Here is a 22,174-nt window from a genome sequence, read left to right as displayed (position 1 = left end):
AAACAGACTCCCACTGCCAGCAGGAGCCCAAGAGCTGGAACTCCTCAATCGTGAGATCATGACCTGAGCCCAAGTCAGACACTTAACCGACTGAGCCACCCAGGTGCCCTGGAATTTTTTTTTTTTTTAAGTGGGATGTAGGGTCCCTTTCAAACTATAAGAATGAGGCCATTTGAGGAGCACCTGGGTGGCTCAGTCGGTTGAACGTCCGGCCTCGGCTTAGGTCATGATCTCGCAGTCTGTGAGTTTGAGCCCTGTGTCGGGCTCTGTGCTGACAGCTCAGAGCCTGGAGCCTGCTTTGGATTCTGTGTCCCCATCTCTCTCTGCCCCTCCCCCACCCTTGCTCTGTCTCTCTCTGTCTCAGAAATAAACATTAAAAAAAATTAAAAAAAAAAAAAGAATGAGGACATTTGACACGAGTTGTACCTAGTGCACTTATGTGTACTATTCATAATTTCACCCTTTCTAAATATAAATGTCCTTTCTAAATATAATGAGGAAGAATTCATCCCAATATATAAGACAAGGTAATTCTCTCTAAAGAGATTTAATAAAAAGGATAGTGTTCATTTGTTTTTTATTTACTATGTACCCATTCCACATTAGTCAGTGGACATCACAAAATGGGATAAAAGGTGCTTTGTGCCCTCAGAAAGCTTGTCATATAATAGGGAGACAAGAGATGTATACATCTCTGCAGAATCTAGTAACTGATTGCAGGGAAGTATACAGTTATACATGAATTTAGTAAAAGAATATATGACTTCTGGTGGTGATATGGGAGCGATCAGGGAAGATTTCATGTAGAAGTTGAGTTGGAACTTGAGATGAGGAAGCTTTTGACAGTCCCGGAATAGGGAATGCCATACCAGGAAAAGTGAACAGCATGAATGGAGCACAAGGATCAGGAAGCTCAGAACATATTTGTGGAGTGACAGGTCATGGATTTTGACTGCAGTGGGGGATGCATAAATGGGAACATGAAAGAAAGGGTAGCTCGAGGTACTTGAATGTCGTGGTAAAAATATAGGGAATAGTTAAATAGTAGGGAATCTTTGAAGGACTTAGAGCTAGAAGGTTGATATAAGCAAGCTGAGTTGTAAGATCATTTATTCAATCGACATCTCTATATTAAGTGCCGTCTGTTTGCCTTCACTATGCTGGAGATAAAGTGACTAAAAGCAGACATGGCCTCTGCTCTCATAGTGTAAAATTGGGACTATCACAAGGCTATGGAGTATTTTGTGGTTCTGTGAGAGCCTGTAATGGGGAGACTTCACTTCCTAAAGGACATCAGGGAAGAATTCCCTGAGGAACTAAATTTTAACATGAGAGCTACAGGATGAGTAGAGTTAGGTAGGTAAAGAGAAGAGGGAGAAGCCGTACAGACAAATGTAACAGCTTCGGCAAAGCTTGTGTGGCTGAAGCAAAAATGGTAAGTACAAGGATCTGTATGGAAGAGTGGTGGAAGGAATGAAAATGGAAAGGAAGAGCAAAGTTTAGAGACTACTGAGAGCTTTTCATTTAAGTGGTCCCACGAAATCAAAAGCATGTAAGTCCTTTGGAATATTTGCTGCTTTTCATTATACCTTTCATATCAAAAGTTACTAAATTTTCTTCTTCAATCCTTCCTTACACCTGTTTCTTTTAATTTTCTGTTCTTGTCTCTACCTAGCATTAGGAAACACAAGGTAAAAATTTTCAGTAAAGATCCTTGAGATCAGCTGGTGTCTGCTGCTGTATTTTAAGTACAGGTAATTCACCCATCAGGCATTTTAAGAGGAAACCATAATAACATTATTCTCTTGATATATAGGGTTGGATGTGTCCAGAGCCTGCATCAGAAAGGGAGGACTTGGTATATTTTGAACATAAGTCATTTTCTAAGTTGTGCAAGGAGCATGATGGAGAATGTACTGGCGAAGAAGAAAGCAGTGCACATGCACTAGAACGGAAGAGTGACAACCCCCTAGATATAGCTGTAACCAGGCTGGCTGATTTGGAGCGGAACATTGAGAGAAGGTATCTGAAGAGCCCCTTAAGTACCACCATTCAGATCAAACTGGATAATGTGGGCACAGTTACTGTCCCTGCTCCTGCACCATCCATTAGTGGTGATGGTGACGGGTAGGTTATTGAGATTAACTTGAAAAATTATTGTGCTTCTTTGCTAATTGGAGCCTATTTTCTATTGCCTGTTATCTATGTATCTTCTTGTATGTCTGTGATCCATATGGATCATGCTATTTGCATGGTGCTTTGTAAAAACATTTTTTTTTTTGTTATGTGCGTTGATAATCCTGCAAAGTGATCTTACATTTACCTGGTTGTGACTAAGCTTTGAGGCACGTAGCCACAGTCTGTGCACTACATCAAATTTAGTTGCTTAAACCTTATTCTTATTGGCTGTTACATGTTTTTGTCATTGCTTGGCTTTCAGTGTGATGATTGTTTCACATTCAGTGACCATAAATATGGATATGACCTACTTAATTTTTCTATATTTCAATGCAGAATTGAAGAGGATATTGCTCCAGGGCTCAGGGTATGGAGAAGGGCATTGTCAGAAGCTCGCAGTGCTGCACAGGTAGCTCTGTGCATTCAGCAGTTACAGAAATCAATAGCATGGGAAAAATCAATTATGAAAGTTGTAAGTGTTTTCATTTAAGAAATACTATAACTAATTTACTTTGTCCTGTTTTTCCCAACCTCTAAATCTTTCTTAACTGTACATTACCTATTGTCAAAATAATGTATGCTTTACTTGACACTTTGCTTAATTCTTAAATACTGTATTAGTGTGATACTTTTTTCCTTATTTTGAGCTCTCTGAAGGAACCTACCAAATGTGTTCTCTTATTTTTTTTAAATCTTGATTCGCATTCCATTGAATATTGTTTATAACTCTGACTGAAGTTGTTTTCTGTATTCTGTCAACATAATAGCTGTTAATCTAAATATTTTGAAGACCCTTTCACACGTGTAAACATTCCAGTTGCTAACATTATCTGCTACAGACATTCACGGCATTCTTTAATATTTTTTTAAAAAATTTTTAATGTTTGTTTTTGAGAGAGACAGACAGACAAAGCATGAGTGGGGGAGGGGCAGAGAGAGAGGGAGACACAAAATGTGAAGCAGGCTCCAGGCTCTGAGCTGTCGGCACAAAGCCCGATGCAGAGCTCAAACTCACAAACCGTGAGATCATGACCTGAGCTAAAGTCGGACGCTTAACTAACTGAGCCACCCAGGCACAGCCATTCACTGCATTCTTAAAATGTCTTTATATTTCTATCAATTTTCTTTTTCTTCTTTTGTAATGCTGAGAAATGCTTAGATTAGTAAATACACGATAAGCAAGAGCTCTTAGTTTGTGCGCTTGATGTTGTATATTTGACATGGGATATAGCTGATGAGAATAGATGTTTTATTTTTTCCACTCACAGTTAAAAACTAGTTTTTCACCTCTTTGCTCAAGCCCAAGTAGTTATTATCCTGTAGTGGCCTCTACTTTGTACCAGGCACCAAATACAGTATACTCAAAATAAAAGCTATATTCCATATATCCTCCAGGGAGGTACTTATTTTAAGTCATGTTCATGTCCCTCTTGCTTCTTATATATCGTATATAGAAATATTTATAATATGTGAAATTTTATGGCTTAATTTATCATTTGCTTTTGAATTACAGATTAGCTTTAAAATCCAAACATTTGAGATATATTTTTATTAATGACTTCGAAAGAAAAGAAGTGATCCTGAAATAATTTAGCATTCCTGCCCTCATTTTCATCTCTAAGTTTAGACTACTTAATTCATTCCTACAAATAAATATGGTTTTTCTTTACTTCTGTGAAGAAAAAAATGTGGTTTTTTTTCTTCTGTGGTTTTTCCCTTCTTCATAAAATATCCATGGAATAATGAATCTGCAGTTTTCACAATCTTCTCATTTTTAGGTCTTTTCCAATCCATACTATGATTTACCATAAATTTTAAGGCATTGTTCTGTTCATCTGGTAGCATTTTTACCAGGCAAAAAGAATTTTTCTTCTAGAATTTAATATTAAAACCAGTTTTAAAATCACCTTGGAGAAACCTATTCAGTGAAATCTAGGCTGTAATGATTAAAAACAATTGAATTCCTACATCAAACCATTATTTTTCTCATACCATAATAGTCATTGCAGTGTGGTCAGTTTTGTTGTAATTTATATATAGAAACCCAGAGCTTGTTACCAAAATCTGCCTTTACATTAGCATACTTACTGCAATTAAAAGCTTTATGTCATTTTTAGCAAATTCGTAAACTGTTTTGCATGTTATTAATATACATTTATTATTTAATTTCATGTTATAATCTTCATTTTTTAATATTTAATAATACATTATTTTCTATGAAACGATCTTTGAAAGAAGGCATAGTTTCATTTTCAAAGATTAATGAGCACTTTTTAACTGTTAACTAGTAATGTAATAGTGCCTATACTAATCCTCATAACAAATCCTATCAAAATTAAAGTATTCAGTTACCCTTAGATATTCCTCATTTGTCAGAGATCAGGCTTACCAAGAAAAGAAGAAGCTATCATAATCTGCCTCTAGATAATTCTCTGTCCACAGTTTGCTTTATATTGTTGGTAATGTTAAGCATACGCAATATCTACTGTTATGCTCTACATTTGCTCTAGCATATTATGAGCTACTGCTGTGATTTTTCAAGTGTTATAGGCTTGATAATCGCCATCCTTTCTTAATAAGTATCAGAAAATAATTTTATTTTTCAATCATAAATGTGAGATGTAAGACACACTTTATAGTATTTTTAGTTATCTGTTATAGAAACAGAATTTACTTAATGTTCGTGAATCTGATGTTTTAATTTTACTGTTATAGGGATTTAAATATAACCTTCCAAATGTTATTTCGCAATGAATGTTTTTACAGTGGAAGTTTTAAAGCTGTAGTTTAAATTTGGAGAAATAATACCATGCTGAGGTATTTAGTGATACGGTGTTAGGAAAGGTCATAAAATAAATACTTACTGTTGGAATGTTAACTTCTGCTGTTTTTGCTCCTAGCACACATGCCAATTTTAGTGTTATGTATTTTACATATATTTGATAGATTTTTAAGCTGAAGAGTGTGTATCTGCAATTTGATAAAATTTTTAAGCTATCATTGTACATATTGAGTTATATAACACTATTTTAGACTTTCCCAGTTTAAGGTTTACTGTTATATTGAAAATTTTAAAAATAAGTTTGAGCAGTTAAGCTATTTTGTTTTTAAGAGGATAAATATATAACTTTAAATTGGTATGCTTTAAAGTTTAAATGTTTCCATTTTTTTAAATATTGATTACAAGACATTTACTACAAGACATTTACTACCGTGACTGAGAATATAAACTAAAGGTCAAAATACAGTTTATAAAGCCATCCTGAAAGTTTTTCTTATCTGACTTTGTTTCTTTCCCTTTGTGAAACTTGTTATACAGAATATGCATGCATGGGGGGAAAACTCTCCTTATAGATTTTAAAGTTCTTAATGACATTAGAAACTTTTTCACAGAGAAGTAATTTTATTTTGTTCTACAAAATAAATCATAACTAATTAAATTATTTGATTTAATTTATTGTATCACTTTTCTCCTCTTTACATTTTGTGGGATCCATTTTCTGCACTTGTGACACATTTGTTTGATTTGGGTTGAATTCCAAAGTTTTCTGGTTTGGACACATTTTTTAATCAATCACAAAAAATAGATGGATAACTTAGTCAATATATAGGGTCATCTTTTTATTACCATATGTAATTTTGATACTAATACAAGTTTCCTATTTTTTATCTTAAAAATTACTCTAACTCTTACTTATTTCTTTCTCAGGATATCATGAGGATACTAAGATAAGCAAAAGATGAAATACATTAAAAATTAAAACACCATGTATTAAAGCTACTCATTGCTTTATGTGCTCTAATGTCATGTTAATTATTTCATATGTTAATGTGTACATGCTTCTGAAGTGTGTGCAGGCATTCAACCTCTAGCTTTGTTCTTTGCAGTGTACCCGAAATGTGCATTTACCCCAATTGAACTGCTCACCCGTCATGTGGTCCATATCTGTGTAATGAGAGATACATAGATGTGTATGGCTACTGTATATTTGTTAGCAAGCGGAATGTTTGTTACTAATATAAATTAGGAATTATGGTGTGTTTAATATCCCAATAACTCTTCTTCATAGCAGAGAGTTAATTTTAAATGATTTCTCATGTATTATAGTATTGCCAGATCTGTCGAAAGGGAGATAATGAAGAACTGCTCCTGCTTTGTGATGGTTGTGACAAAGGCTGTCACACATACTGCCATAGACCCAAGATTACAACCATACCAGATGGGGACTGGTTTTGTCCAGCTTGCATTGCTAAGGTAAGACTGATCTAACACTAAATTTTTTAATTGCCAAATCAAAATGCAGAGTCGTATGGAGATTTTTTAAAGATATAATTCATAAGTCATAAAAATCACCTTTTTAAAGTACACAATTCGGTGGTTTTTATAATATTCACAAAGTTGTACAACCATTGGCACTATTTAATTCCACAGCATTTTCACAACCCTAAAAAAGTATATCTTTGTACCCATGAGCAGTCACTCCCCATTTCCTCGTCTCCCCTTAGCCTTTGGCAACCACTAGTCTACTTTCTGTCTCAATGGATTTACCTATTCTGGTCATTACAATATACTGCCTTTTGTGCCTGACTTCTTGCATTAGCACAATATTTTTGGGGTTCATTCATGTTCTAGCATGTATTAGTACTTCCTTTTTATAGTCAAATGATAATCCATTATATGGATATACCACGTTTTGTTTATCCATTCTTCAGTTAGTGAACATTTGGGTTGTTGCCATGGTTTGGCTACCATGAATAATGCTGCTGTGAAACATTCATACACAAGTTTTTGTATGAATAAATGTTTTCACTTGGGTATATATCTAAGGAGTTAAGTTGTTAGGTCATGGTAACAAGCATATATATTTTAAGTCACTTTCTGGTCACATTTAAATTAGAAACCTGTGGACACTCATACCGATTGATTAAAGAGAAGCAACATGATAATAGAATTAGAAAGTAAGAAGTAAGAAGTGTGAAAGTGTCAGTGTGTACTGAGGGCCAGAGTCTTTGTTAGGTGTTTCCTAACTTGGGCACTCCCTTCCCGTGTTTAATCTCTTGACCACTAGCTATCATTAATCATTACCAGTAACTGCTGCCTCTCCATAAAGTAAATTCCAGACACGCATCTGTTCACCACATCCTTTCTCTTCTGTCTACCCCCTTTCTCACTCTAACTCCAACAGTCCTTTGGCCTCCAGTCCGTTTATCTGAAGACCTTTTCACCGTTTATCTGAAGACCCCCTCCCCCTTCAGGTCCTTTCTTTTCTCCTAACCTAGCTTGTAATGTGTCAACATTTCATTATCATAATCACTGTATCCACCTTTATCCTCTTTGCCGCTCTTTCACTTAGGAAAACCATGATTCTGGCTAATCCAACTTTGACTTCTCCAGCACCTATATTTTTATATCTGAATGTGGTTGGAATAAACACCCAGCCCTTTAAATTCAAGTCATTAAGAAGGCCTTTAATGGTGCCTGATGATTTACCTCCAGCTCTGTCTCCTCCATCTGTATTCTCAACTGATGACCTTACTTCCATTTCCCTGTGAAAATAGAAGCAGCCAGAAGAAAAGATCGTAAGAATTTGCCACTACATCCACCATCCTTCCTGTATGTGTGCTTACATACTCTCCCTTCTCTCCTGTTTCCATGAACTACTAGTGGCTCTAAGTTGGTTTGAGGAACCCATCCCCTCTCTCTTCCTCCTCCTCCTCCTCCTCCTCCTCCTCCTTCTTTTTCTTCCTCTTCTTCTTCTTCTTCTTCTTCTTCTTCTTCTTCTTCTGAGAGCAAGAGAGAAAGAAAATGTAAGCAGGGGAGGGGCAAAGAGAGGTAGAGGGAGAGAATCTGAAGCAGGCTCCATGCTCAGCTTTGAGCCAGTGTGGGGCTCAATCTCATGACCAACTGTGAGATCATGACCGGAGCCAAAATCAAAAGTTGGGTGCTCAACCAACTGAGCCACCCAAGGCACCCCCCCCTCACTTCCTTAGGAGTATGACCAACAGTTCTCTCTTCTCCTGCACCATCATCAGTTTTTCTTTCTCCCCTGGGTTCTTCTCATCAGCCTACTAACATTCCATCCAGCCTCCTTCCTTCCATCTTGAAAAAACTAAACAAAAACCCTCTTCTGGCCTCACTTCTTCCTTGTTCCACTGCCTCCATTTTCCCCCTTTTCTTTATAGAAGAACTTGTGGAAAGTTTTCTGTTCTGGTTCTGTTTTTTCTCCTCCAAATCACTCTTGAACTTACTCCAGTAAGATTTGTACTTCCACAGCTTCTCCAGAAGTGCTCTTATTATGACCACAAATGACTTCCACATTGCTCAACTCAGTGATCAGTGCTTTGACCTCATCTAACCTATTAGTTACATTTAATAGAGTGGAGCACTTCCTCTCCTTAAAACCCCGTTTCTACTTGGCTTCTAAGATACCATACTTAACTGGTTGTCTACCTGCCTTTGCTCTTTTTCGGTCCCTTGGTGGTTTTTCTCACCTCCCTGATTTATAAACATTGGACCACATTCTTAGCTTCAGGGTTATCTGTAAAATGGGATAGTATCTAATTTATAGAGGTTTTAGAAGATCAAATATAGTCATGTGTGTGAGAGTTTTTATGACTTTAAAGTTTGGTGACATATGTATATAATACTTTATTACGTTTTATTTGTATTATTTATATTTTATTTTTATTATATTTTACTTTTATAATATATAATATCTTTTCTTTTATTATATGTTTATATTTTATAAAATAGCAGATGGTTATGCCTTGCATTATATTCGCTAGTAATCACTTCTTAATTTTTCATTACTTGATTATTTTATCCTATCTAGTTAAGTGTAGTTCAATAATAATTTTCACTGGTTGTACATAAATTATGTTTTAGCTTCTTAACTGTCAACTTATAGAAATCTTCTTTAAAGCTTCACGAATTACTAACAAATTGGTGTGTTAATTCTTGTTAATCATCTGGTAGACTATAGGAGGTTTATTTTCAGTAAATTTGCTTAAATTATATCACTCCATTCAAGCAGTGGTCTAAGAATCCTAAACCCTGTGATCTAATCCAAGTGCTTTTATGTAATGCAGATTTCTAAGCCTCTGCTCTCTTTGTTTATTTAATGTAGTGAATTAGATGTTACATTTCTTATAGCAATAAAAATATTAAACATTTGATTTTGATGTAAAAAGACTTTTTAATGTTTATTTATTTTTGGGACAGAGAGGGGTACAGAGGATCTGAAGTGGGCTCCACGCTGACAGCAGAGAGCCCAATGAGGGGCTCAAGCTCACGAACCATGAGATCATGATCTGAGCCGAAGTCAGTTGCTTAACTGACTGAGCCATCCAGGCACCCCATAAAAAGATTTTTAAAGTTAATGTTATTAATATACATTTATCATTATTTAATTAATTTAATTAATTAAAGATTCTCTCTCTCCCTCTCCTCTGCTCACTCGCATACTGTCTCTCTTTCTACAATGAAAATATAATATATAGATATATGTGTGTGTGTGTGTGTATGTGTACAGTGTAATGAGGCAAGCTGATAAACATTATTTATTAAAGAAATGTATAAACTTCATTGTCTTTTTGAAACATCACAAAAACCTTTTGATTCTGTGATTTAAGTTTCATGTTTTCCTACTGTAGTTATGAGTTTATTAGAAAATTATCCCAAGTAATAATTTAGTTCACATAAAGAACTAGAAGTTTTGGCCCATATTCATGAAATATTGTCCTTGTTAAGTGGCATAATTATTCAATCTAACTTAATTTAATCTTCATTAAATGGACTTTTTCATCATTATATTAAGCATCCTCTTTCTGTTTTCTTATGATTTAAGAGTGCTAGAAGGTCAGGCTATATGAAAACTCAGAATATCAGATATTAGTGAATAAAAATTAATAAACTAAATGGAAAGGAGACTTAGTAAAACATTTTAATTATTTTAGTGACAAGGGGGTAGTGATTCTTTGATATGATATGGGGAAGGTATCAGATTGATAGTTTGCTTTATTATTTCAGGCAATTAAAATATCTCCTTAACTATATTTCTAACTTCCCAATAGAGAACCAAATAATTTTAATTGCTTAAGAGCAATTATTTTAAAATGTTAATAGCAGAGTTCATGAAATTGTCAAAGAAATTAATATGAAATACTCCAAAGTAATGTTTTCAGCCAACTCTTTCAAGAATAGAGCCAACTTTAGATTAAGCCTAGACCAAATATCTGACTCTGCGGTCTAAGAATTTTTAACAGTCTGGGTAGGAGAAAAAATCATTTTTTGAAAGAAGGTTAGCACTATTCTGGAAAACCAAAACAAAATCGTGCATTACCAGTGACTGCCTATCTCTCTCCTAGGATCCATTATATTTATTATAACATTTAACTCTCAAAATACAGACTTGTTTCCCTATTTCTAGATGAAGGATGGGGGCTCATTGTTACATCAATGTGCTGTCTACAGTTGTAGTTACATTGCAGAAGGCCACACTGAGATTTTTGTTCATGTAATTTTAGAGCTAGAATGACCTTACCAATTGTGTGGCTTACTTTTCTAATTTTACAGATGACAAAATAGGGCCTCAGACATTTTTGTGCAAATTCCATAGCTAGTCACTGACAGAGCTATAGCTAGAATTCGTAACCTTAAATTTCAAATGTGATCTCTTTTATACTATGTCTATTGTTTGCTGCAAAAACAGACATTCTCTCTCTCTCTCTCTCTCTCTCTCTCTCTCTCATTTTTCACCATTGCTTTATTCACACCTGAGAACCACAATTTTATGGAACTCTCTTTTCATAGCAAATGTTTTTTTTTTCTTTATCTTAAAAAAACAGAGATATATCAATTTCCAGTAGATTTAATCACATATAAAGGACTTTCCTTTATTTGACACTTTCTGAGCTATTTTTCATGTTTTAGCCTAGCTTTTCAACTACCTCTTCAAGTATCTTATTAATAAGGTCTATATTTTTGTTCATTTTCACCTTTGTTCCTAACTGTGTTCTCAAAGATAGTCCTTTTGTACCTTTAAACTCGTTTGGTTAGTGACTACACTAAAGGAATACTGCTAAGTTCTTTAGTACCAAAGATAGATTACCATAAATCAACATCTTCGAATTTTAAGAATTCTTAAGATAGATTTTTCATGCTTTATTAGATTTTAACCTTATGGGAAAACAAATTCATAAATCTCTATTAAAAATAAAATTATCAGCCTTCTAGATCAGAGATAATATTCTTTTTGTCCTGTTAGACTTACATAATTAAAAAAAAAACTTTAATGTTTATTTATTTTTGAGAGAGAGAGGGAGAGAGGGAGAGAGAGCGTGAGGGGGGGAGAGGCAGAGAGAGAAGGAAGCCAAAGCAGGCTCCAGGCTCCACACTGTCAGCACAGAGCCCAACACGGGGCCTGAACCCACAAACAGTGAGATCATGACCTGAGCCAAAGTCGGATGCTCAACCAGCGGGGTCACCCAGGTGCCGCTAAAGTAATAAAAGGTCTGTAGATGGTTATTTTCTTATTTATTTATTTTTTTTAATTAAAGGCAAGTGGTCAAACTCTAAAAATCAAAAAACTTCATGTCAAAGGAAAAAAGACTAATGAGTCAAAGAAAGGCAAGAAAGGAACTTTAACAGGGGATACTGAAGATGAAGACTCTGCATCTACAAATAGTTCACTGAAAAGAGGAAACAAAGACCTGAAAAAAAGAAAAATAGAGGAAAACACTTCTATTAACTTGTCAAAACAGGAAAGTTCTACTTCTGTTAAGAAACCTAAAAGAGATGACTCCAAAGACCTCGCTCTTTGCAGGTATTAATTATTTCAGACACACGTACTCATTTTTTTTGTTTAGAAACTTCCCACTGTGTTAAAGGTGACTTTTGGACAACTTTCGACAGATAGGAAAATGTACAGTCTACAATATCAGTAAATGTATTTCATCTCTTTTAATAAATGAATTTGCATTGTTTTTACTTGAAGGATTATAAAAGCTAAGTTTTTAATAAAAATAGATAATTCTAAAGCATAGATACTGACTTCAAATATTATTTTTTTTTTTTAGTATGATCCTTACTGAAATGGAAACTCATGAGGATGCGTGGCCTTTTCTACTTCCTGTAAACTTGAAACTCGTTCCTGGTTATAAGAAAGTTATTAAGAAGCCTATGGATTTTTCCACAATTAGAGAGAAATTAAGTAGTGGGCAGTAAGTAAATCATTTCAATTCAGTATTTATTGAATGCTTAATATGTGTTGGGTAGTCCTCTAGTGAGCCAAAGACACATTAAATAAAAGCCCTAACTTTGGAGGGGTGTGTGTGTATATGTCTGTCTGTATGTGTGTTTGGTTAGACAAGTCAATTAGAATTTTTTGAACAATGGAAAAGCAGTGTGATAAAGCTGCTTTTGACATTGAAGGCCACCTGACCCAGCCTAAGAGGTAAAGAAAAGTAACAGGGAAGTCTCCCAAAGTAAGTAAATAAATAACATAATTGAGAGCTTTTATCATACATCAGCGGAATATTGATAACACCTCGTGTGGATTTAATAAAAATTGACTGTAATATTTTCAGATTGTTATAATGTAGAGAGAGAAGGTCATTGGAAATTTTAAATATTAAAAGTTTTCTTGTGAGGTCTTGGAGAATACTAAAAATTTACTTCTTAAAATGTGAAAGAAAACTATTTGCTCTTCTCTACCACATTCTCTTTGTGATCCTACCCAAAGAATAAAGTGACTTCCTGGCCACAGTTAATGATATTGGTTAGACTACTTCAAATTCCTACCAGCAAGTAGCAGCTGTTAGTGGAATTGAGTTGGTTCTGAACAGTGGCCCATTTTGGAGCCACAAAAATGAGGCTGTTCACTTACCAAATAAGCCCACACAAAAGCATCCCCCATGTAAGTGGCCAGGAGCTGGGAGCTTGTGTGTTCTCTTCTCCATTCTCCTCTGCTCCTCTTACTCCTTCATACTGGTTTAGCTTAATCTACCCTGTGACCGTAATTTCAGGCAAGGTCACAAAAAATATGGAGAAAGAAGGAATTTTACTTTGAAGAATAACCGTAAGATAGATTTTAATCACATTATTATTGGTGGTGGTGGTGGTGTTGTTATCCTTACAATGCAGTATGTTGTTTAGTTCCTCTTAAATGTTCTTTTGGTGAAAATCACTGTGCTCCATAATTTACATTCAGTGTAGAAGAGTTAAGTAGAATTTAACTCCTAATAATCAGTGTCCTTCTCACATGTATGAAAGGATTTGAGAGACTGATCAAATGATTAACTTATTTCTTTGGAGACTGAAATGTCAGCCTTTCAAAAGATTATGTCTGTTTTGTTTTATTTTTTAAAAAATTATAGAAGGGATCTGCCCCAAATCAGAAAACATTTAAAATTATTAAAACTATTGGTTCTAATGTGAACCAAAAAGCAATGGCTGCTGTCTGGATATAAACTAGTTCTTTAGCTTTTTTCTTTCAAAACAATGAGATGTTTAGGTGGGCAGCATCATGGGCTCTATGATCAACATGGCCACGACAAGACTTACACAGAAAGACTTGACATGTGTCTCCAATTCCTGGATGGAGGATCAACCTAAGCCTCCAGATCCCCAAAATAAACACCAAGGCAGAGCGTAGACATTACCAAACATTAGCACACCCTTTTGAGAATGAGGCCTGGTGAATGGAGGAAGTCACAGCAGAAGCAGGCAGAGAGAGGGAAGCAGTTCTCTATAATCCTGTTCGTGATGCCAGCTGTGTGGGAGGCAAAATTTAGTGGATTCAAACCCTTCTAAATCCAAGTTGTTTGATTAAACCCAAACTAATAAGTTGGAACCAAAACTCATAAACATTATTTCAAATGTTTAAACTAGAAATGTACAAAGTAGAGTGGAGGAAGTACCTACTTTAGCGACTCTTTCTGGGTTCCATATACTGCTCCATCCTTCTGTAAAGGAAGAGGGACAAGACATAAGAATAGTATTTGTTTCACCAGAATTCTAGTCTCCCCAGCAAAAATCATTAACCTTCTCTTACAGTAAGGAACAGTCTAAAGAGGTAAATATTTCTCAAAGTAACCTTAAAATATTTTATAAAAATTATTCCCACACATGTTGTATGACTCCGTTTATATTAAACTTCCAGAGTAGATAAATCCACAGAGAAAGACAGATTAGTGGTTGCCAGAGACAAGATAGGGAGGGATGGGGGTTAACTGCTTAATGGATACAGGGTTTCCTTTGGGGATAATGGCAGGGTTTTGGAACTAGATAGAAACGGTAATAGTAAATGTCGTGAATGTACTAAATGCCATCTTAAAATGGGTAACTTTATTTTATGTGAATTTGCCTTCATTAAAAAATAATCCCCAGAAGAACAGGAAAATAGGTGAGGTGACATAAGTTCTGAATTAATTTGGTGAGCCCATTGCAGATAGAGAAAAGTTACTCCTTTTATTACGGCACATAGTAGAATGGAAGTGGGAAGAAGGGGAAGACTATACAAGACAGTCCATCAAAGAAATAATTCTACTTTCCCAGGTCTCAGAGCTTCAGTGTGTACTTCATGGGTATTTCTAATAGGTAAATTATTTTAGTATCTAGCTTACTGTAAGCTAGAATTAATTTAAATTTCCAGAAGCCGTCTTGTGAACTGTATTGGTTTGGCTTCAGTTGGCTTCAAACAAACCACTCTTTTTTTTTTTTTTTTTTTTTTTAACTAATGAGTTTAGGCAGATTCATTCACCTTTCTGTTCTTTTCTCCATGTTCTTACAGAGAAAGAGGATTGGACTTATTCTGCCAAAAAAGAACTTGAAGCCACAGTGCTTCTTATGGAAAGGCAGGTCCTCATAATGTTACCTCTGATGAAGGGATAACACGTACTTTTTTTTTTTTGGCTTGTTTTGGATAATCACACTCCAGTGCTTTAGCAAAAGAGCACATTTGAAGAGAAAAGAACAGAAATGGGAAATGGGGCAGATTTAACACAGAGCAATATGTCCTGAGATGTATGTGTGTAAAGGCTACAGGGCAAGTATAACGTTTACAGTGCATAGGAAGTATTTACATTATTGCGACTAAATATTTTTTTTATGTTTATTTATTTTTGAGAGAGAGAGGGACAGAGCGTGAGCAGGGGAAGAACAGAGAGAGAGGGAGACACAGAATCTGAAGCAGGCTCCAGGCTTGGAGCTGTCAGCACAGAGCCCAATGTGGGGCTCGAACTCACGAGCTGTGAGATCACGACCTGAGCCAAAGTCAAATGCTTAACCAACTGAGCCACCCAGGTGCCCCACAACTAAATATTTTTGAATATGAATGATAGGGTACCACAGTTGGTCAGAGGAACTAATAAATCAGTCAAGTGGGATGAGTCTTGGGACGGAGAACTGTGTACAGGTCAGACAGGAAATTGGATGTGGGAAAAAGGCTAGTTAGTTGAAATATATCTTGATCTTCAGAGAAATGGTTTTTTTCCATTTAATCTTTTTAAATCCTACATGGTTCAGAACACATGCAATGTTTTAAATGTTTATCTATAAGAAAGTGCAATATGTTTTCTGTCAGTTTAAATGTAGTTATCCTAATCTTTTTTTCTTTCAGTTTTATTTTTCCTTTTACCTTTTATTACATCTTCATTTGTTGATAAAAGAAAGCCACCCTGTAAACACAATCTCTAAATCATGTGTTTTCTTTCAGATATCCAAACCTTGAAACCTTTGCTGTAGATGTCAGGCTTGTTTTTGACAACTGTGAAACATTTAATGAAGATGATTCTGATATAGGCAGAGCTGGCCACAGTATGAGGAAGTATTTTGAAAAAAAGTGGACAGATATTTTCAAAGTGAGCTGAAGTTATAATAACCTCTCTTTTTTTTTCCTTTTAAACAAGGACAAATGAGACCAGCAATGTGAACTGTATTTACATAAATGTGCAAGGCACATACATAATGACTTTTTTTTCCTTAAAATAAGCATCACAAAAAAACAAAAAAAAAATATCAGAAGAATGATACCATTTTTAAAGGCTTCACTCCTACAACAACCAAGGCCCTTGGTTATTGGTTTGTGTGATTTATCAGCTAACTTAGGTAGAACAGGGAAGCACACCCAAAGAATTTTCAAAGGAAAGGGTGTTATAGTGCAATAGCAATTAAAATATATCAAATCGCACTGAATATTCAACACCAGAGCTCTAATGTGGGAAATGGTTCTCCTTTCCCTCTCAATAAATATCTATTTTTCATTTTTTTACTTTGTAGTTTATTTTTTAGTGAATGTATTTAATTTTATGAATTATTTATGATTAAACCACATCCAGAATCTTCGTTTTCTGTGAAAAGGAAGAACTAGAAAATTGCTTTAAATCTTGAAAATACAACAAGGAATGTTTTAAAATATAAAACAAAGCCAAGTTAAACTGTTTACACTGATGTGCTATAAAGCACCAAAAATAAACTTTACTGTAGAGTTACAAGTACATTTATATATATATATATATATATATATATATATATATATATATATATATGTTGCTGCATCACTTGTGTAGTTAAATTGTATTTCAAGACAGTGAAGAAAAATTGACATGTATATACTGTTCATTATTGTTTATATTAAGTCTTGTTTTAAATATGTATTATGTGTATATATTGTTTGGAGACATTATTGTTTATGCCTTAGAAGGATTGTAGCATTTTATTTTAGTCTGAAGGTAATTATAGCTATACAGCTTGTACAGTAATTATCCTCTACCAACACTGTGGCGTCTCCTTGATCTTGGTAGTGCCTGCCTTTGAAACAGGGTGTAGGGGATATTAGTTTTCCATTTTTCTATTTTGTTATATAATTTTAAGCCACCAGGGCCTAAATTAAAGTATAATCATTTGTATCCATGTGGAATAAAATTGTGACAATTTCCTACACACACAGTATTTTTTCATAGAAACATTTCCTTCCCATTTGCCTTGCCTCAGAAATAAATTTAAAAGACATTTGTAACCACTGTGTTTTATCTACTGTGTGTTGTGGTGGCCTGTTGGAGGCAAATAGATCAGAATTTTTTTTGTACCTATGTAAGAGTACTTGAAGTTTTATTTAAAATAAAATGTTGTGAAAAAGGTAGCATTCTTTTTTTTAGGAGTGTTATTTTTCACTACTATGTGTGGCACGGATACAATAAAAGACTTTTACAAACTAGTTTTTTAGTTTTTCTTAATGAGCCTGAAAATGTTCATTTAAATTTGATTTTTTCAAAATCATAAAGGAGGAACAACAGACTGTAGCTCAAAGGACAGTGGGCTGGATGGAGGAGGGTGGTTTTAAGTCAAATGTTGTGACTTACATCTCTGAACAGCATTTTATTGTTTGTTTTTTTCATATTTTCAATATGAAAATTTTAGAATACATTTTAAAAGTCTTGTTCTGAATGAGAAATGTCTCTACTGGTAGACATATAACCCAGTTGTCAATAAGCAAAGTTGATCCTATGAATTAGTCTAATAAGTCGTGAGCTACCAATTCAAGCATTCTTGAAATATGATTTGATGCCTTGCTGGGCTCTGAGGAATCAGTGGTGAACGAGACAGGCACAGACCCATCGTGGAGCGTACAGCCTAGTGAAGATGTGGTCCTGAGACGATGTCCTTAGAGAATGGTTTTAATAGTGAAGCAAGAGTAGAAAAGTTTTGAAGAAAATATTACTAACTTTAAAATGCTTCGAAGCCACTGAGTATTTTCCAAAATTTCTAGATTGTTTGTGGAGACTTCTATGAAAATCAGCTGTTGTTATGTAAATATGTCAGTTTTTGTTAACCATATACTGCACTGATGCCTTAAGGGGCTGGTGCTTCATCAAAAAGACTATGTGAAGAAAAGAACAAGGTGGTGCTGTGAATAAAGTGTCTGGTTTCTGTGTTTATTGAACTGCCAGATGCTCCATGGGGAGTCTTCTTCATGGGGGTGTTGTGCCTTAGGGATGATACATGCTTACATTAATTTATATTAGATGGTATATAAGCAGCTTGATAATAATATGTCTGGTGTCTGAGGAGCTCATAAATGAGAAATAAAATACTTAAACACACAAAGTACAATTTTTCAAGAGTGATAATTTTCTTTTAAAAATAAATGTCCCTGAAAAAAAAAGGAAATCTTGGTAAATACTGGCTCCTTTATTTATTTTTTTAATGTTTATTTACTTTTGAGAGAGAGAGACAGAGAGAGAGAGAGAGAGACAGTGTACCAGCAGGAGAGGGGCAGAGAGGAGACACAGCATCCAAAGCAGGATCCAAGCTCTGAACTGTCAGCACAGAGCCTGACATAGGGCTCAAACCTGCGGACTGTGAGATCATAACCTGAGCTGACATCAACCACTTAACCAACTGAGCCACCCAGGTGTCCAATAGTGGCTCCTTTAGATTAGTGTCTTCGTTATTGTTACTCACCAAGGGTAGACGTTCAAGAAGTGGACATGATTGGAAAAGTGCAATTGGTCTGGGTAACTATTGTTACTATACATTTGTGGATCCTTTGTTTTGTGAATGACTCTTGCACTGACAGTACCCTGGGTTGGGTATATCTACAATCAACCAGTATCATTTTTTCACTTTAAATATAATAACATTTTCCTTACCCTCTGCTGTCACACAACAAGTATACGCAACATACTTTAAACTAGGCTTTAAACCTGAACACTCTCCACTTTAGTTTTGATGGCTCTGTAAATTATATGTGGCTTCCCCACATATTTAGATTTAGATTATCACTCAAGGAGTAACCAACCAAGAATAACTGAGTAATAGAAACACAGAAAACACAGAAAATAGTCATCAGTTTGAAATATGTAAAGAATAATTCAATATTTATTTAGTTGTTAACAGTAGTGAAAATTGAACAGTGAAAATTTATCTATGGGTACACGTTGAACTCATAACTAACTTACTGTAAATGCAAGGTGATTGTTTTTTCTTGTTTCAACCCCCAAACGAAATTTGTTAAAATCATCAATTTAATCAAAATTATGAGGATCTAATCTGTCCTTGGTACCTTATGCACCCCCTCTGTGTTCCTTCTCTTTTCCATCACCTCCAACCTCATCCCCTTTCAAGAAATTTAAAGTCCTATTCATTTAGCCACCCCGTAAACACATTCTCAACCAGGAAATCTGGTATCAATCATTTACTCCTCCTGTAAATTTTATTTGTGGGCTCCCTCTCTTCAAGGTTATTTGTATCTTAAATATGTCCATTTGAGAAATGAAGGAAGTTTGTGTTCTGTTAAAAGAATTTCATGCCAACAAGGAGACAGAGTAAGTATTTTTAAGAGAATCAAAATTTCCCTTCCATAGGATTATGACTCATAAAAAAAAAAAAAAAATACAACACTAGGAAACTAATAGAGCCTTATCTACTAGGAACTTGGCTCTAGTGAGAGATCTCCCAAACCTGAGAGGGCCACACTACTATACCTTAAAGAAAAAAAAAGTTAAGCCTCAACTGTATACAATTGAGGTAATTTCTCTCTCGATTCATGTCACATTCTTCACATTGTTCTTGCAAAGACTTTCTTTTATTTTTCTAGTTCTTCATTCAGTAACTCTTCGATTTCCTTCCCCCCACGTACAAATACTTTGACGTGTCTTTCCAATTAGCCTTTTATATATTTATTTAGCAACATGTGTATCTTTACAAATATACAGTGTGCAAAACAGGGTTTTTTTTAACTTTATCAGTTGCATTATGCTATAAATTTGTTTTTCTTTCGAGTTTCAAAAAGTAATGTGTACATCTAGTTCACTACTTTTGATTGCTGCAAGGTATTCCGTCACAGGCTCATACCATACTTGGTTTCAAATTTTCTGAGAATGAAAATCTAATATTGCAGTGAATATTGTCATACATATCTTCTATGGGCCTATGTGTGGAAGCCGGTTTCCAGGATGTTTCCAAATGATCTCCACTTTCTGGTATTCATGCTCTTGTATAATCCTTTCCCACATTGTATCAAGGTTAGCCTGGGTGACCAACATAATATGGCAGAGTGATGGCCTGTGCATTCCCAGACTAGGTCATAAAATACATTGCTGCTTCCACCTTGTTTTCTTGGATCACTTGCTCTGGGTAAGCCCAACTATTGTGTTATGAGGATACCCATCTGGAACAGCCAATAGCTAGCACCAGCTTGCAAGCCAAATGACTGCAGCATCTTAGAAGTGGCTCCTACAGCCCGAGTTAAACTTTCAAATGACTGGAGCCCCAGCCAACATCTGGACTACAGTTTCATTAAAGACCCTGAGCCAAAACTACCCAACCAAGCTACTTCTGAGTTGTTGCTTTTTTTTAATTAAAGGATAGTTTACATATTAGCGTCAATTGTACATCATAGTGATTTATTTTGTATATACTATGAATTGATCTCCATGAGAAATGTAGTTACTGTCTGCCACCATATGAAGCTATTACAATATTATTGACTCTGTTCCTATGCTGTACATTATATCCCCATGACTTTATTTTATAGCTGGAAGTTTGTACCTCTTGATTCCCCTGCCTATTGCAGCCCCCCTCAAACCCTTCCTCTTCTGGTAACGGTGTGTTTCCTGTAGCTATGAATCTGTTTTGCGTGTTTTGTTTCTCCACATATAAGTGAAATCATATGGTATTTGTCTTTGTCTGACTTATTTCATTTACCATAATACCCTCTAGGTTCATCTATGTTGTCACAAATGGCAAGATTTCATTCCTTTTTTGTGGCTAATACTCCATTGTGTGTGTGTGTGTGTGTGTGTGTGTGTGTATGCACACAACGTATCTTCTTTGTCCATTCATCTGTTGACAGACATTTAGGTTGCTTCTATATCTTGGCTGTTGTTACAATGAACATAAGGGTGCATACACCTCTTCAAGTTGGTGTTTTTGTTTTCTTCAGATAAGTACCCAGAAATGGAATTGCTGGATCCTGTGGTATTGTTTTAATTTTTTGAGGAAACTCCATACTGTTTTCCATAGTGGCTGCACCAATTTATATTCCCAACAGTGTATAAGGGCTCCCTTTTCTCCACATCCTAGCCAATACTTGTTATTTTATGTCTTTTTGATAATAACCAATCTAATCAGTGTGAAGTAATATCTCATTTTGGTTTTGATTTGCATTTCCCTGATTAGTATATTGAGCACTTTTTCACATGACTATTGGCCATCTGTATGTCTCCTTTGGAAAAATTTCTATTCAAATCCTCTGCTCATTTTTTACTTGGGTTGTTTTTTGATATTACATTGTTTGAATTCTTTATATATTTTGGATATTAATCCCTTATTGGATGTATGTCTTGCAAATATCTCCTCCCATGCAGTAGGTTGCCTTTTCGTTTGTTAGTGGTTTCCTTCACTGTGCAAAAGCTTTTTAATTTGATGTAATCCCATTTGTTTATTTTTGCTTTTGTTGCCTGGAAAATGCTCCAAAAAATATTGCTAAGATTGATGTCAAACAGCTTACTGGCTATGTTTTCTTCTAAGAGTTTTATGGTTTTAGGTCTCACATTGAAGTTGTTAATCCATTTTGTAAATTTTTTTGTATATGGCATAAGATAATGGTCCAATTTCATGATTTTTCATGTAATTGTCTAGTTTTTCCAACACCATGTATCAAAGAGACTGTCTTCTCCCCATTGCATATTCTTGCCTGCCTAGTCATAGATTAATTGATCATATATGCATAGGTTTTATTTCTGGGCCCTCTATTCTATTCCATTGATGTGTTTGTTTTCATGCCAGTAGTATACTGTTTTGATTACTATAGCTTTGTATTATAGTTTGAAATCAGTAAGTGTAATGCCCTCAGCTTTGTTATTCCTTCTCAAGATTGCTTTGGCTATTCCGGGTCTTTGTGGTTCCATACAAATTTTAGGATTGTTTGTTCCTTTTTTGTGAAAAACGCCATTGGTATTTTGATGAGGATTGTACTGAATCTGTAGATTGCTT

The 22,174-nt window shown here is 35.0% G+C and overlaps 2 protein-coding genes across 20 annotated transcripts in view; both read left to right on the top strand.

Annotated features, from left to right (window-relative positions):
- BAZ2B (bromodomain adjacent to zinc finger domain 2B) overlaps positions 1 to 17,393 on the top strand; it is a 433,092-nt gene extending 415,699 nt beyond the window's left edge. For 14 of the 19 annotated variants that reach the window (XM_042994501.1, XM_042994503.1, XM_042994502.1 and 11 more), the window contains 6 exons: positions 1,817 to 2,127; positions 2,515 to 2,650; positions 6,287 to 6,433; positions 11,737 to 12,002; positions 12,256 to 12,399; positions 15,894 to 17,393. In XM_042994501.1, coding sequence (XP_042850435.1) covers positions 1,817 to 2,127; positions 2,515 to 2,650; positions 6,287 to 6,433; positions 11,737 to 12,002; positions 12,256 to 12,399; positions 15,894 to 16,047 — 1,158 coding nt within the window. In that variant the 3' untranslated portion in view covers positions 16,048 to 17,393. The remainder of the gene's footprint in view (positions 1 to 1,816; positions 2,128 to 2,514; positions 2,651 to 6,286; positions 6,434 to 11,736; positions 12,003 to 12,255; positions 12,400 to 15,893) is intronic. The other 5 variants (XM_042994512.1, XM_042994511.1, XM_042994510.1 and 2 more) reach the window with 1 other exon arrangement.
- A 1,139-nt stretch (positions 17,394 to 18,532) lies between these two features.
- WDSUB1 (WD repeat, sterile alpha motif and U-box domain containing 1) overlaps positions 18,533 to 22,174 on the top strand; it is a 62,660-nt gene continuing 59,018 nt past the window's right edge. Inside the window, exon 1 of the mRNA XM_042994537.1 lies at positions 18,533 to 18,693. The gene's annotated coding sequence lies outside the window, so the exon portion shown is untranslated. The remainder of the gene's footprint in view (positions 18,694 to 22,174) is intronic.

Source organism: Panthera tigris, chromosome C1 (genome assembly GCF_018350195.1).
Source record: "Panthera tigris isolate Pti1 chromosome C1, P.tigris_Pti1_mat1.1, whole genome shotgun sequence".
NCBI lineage: Eukaryota > Metazoa > Chordata > Mammalia > Carnivora > Felidae > Panthera > Panthera tigris.
This window is presented reverse-complemented; position numbering and strand designations above follow the sequence as displayed.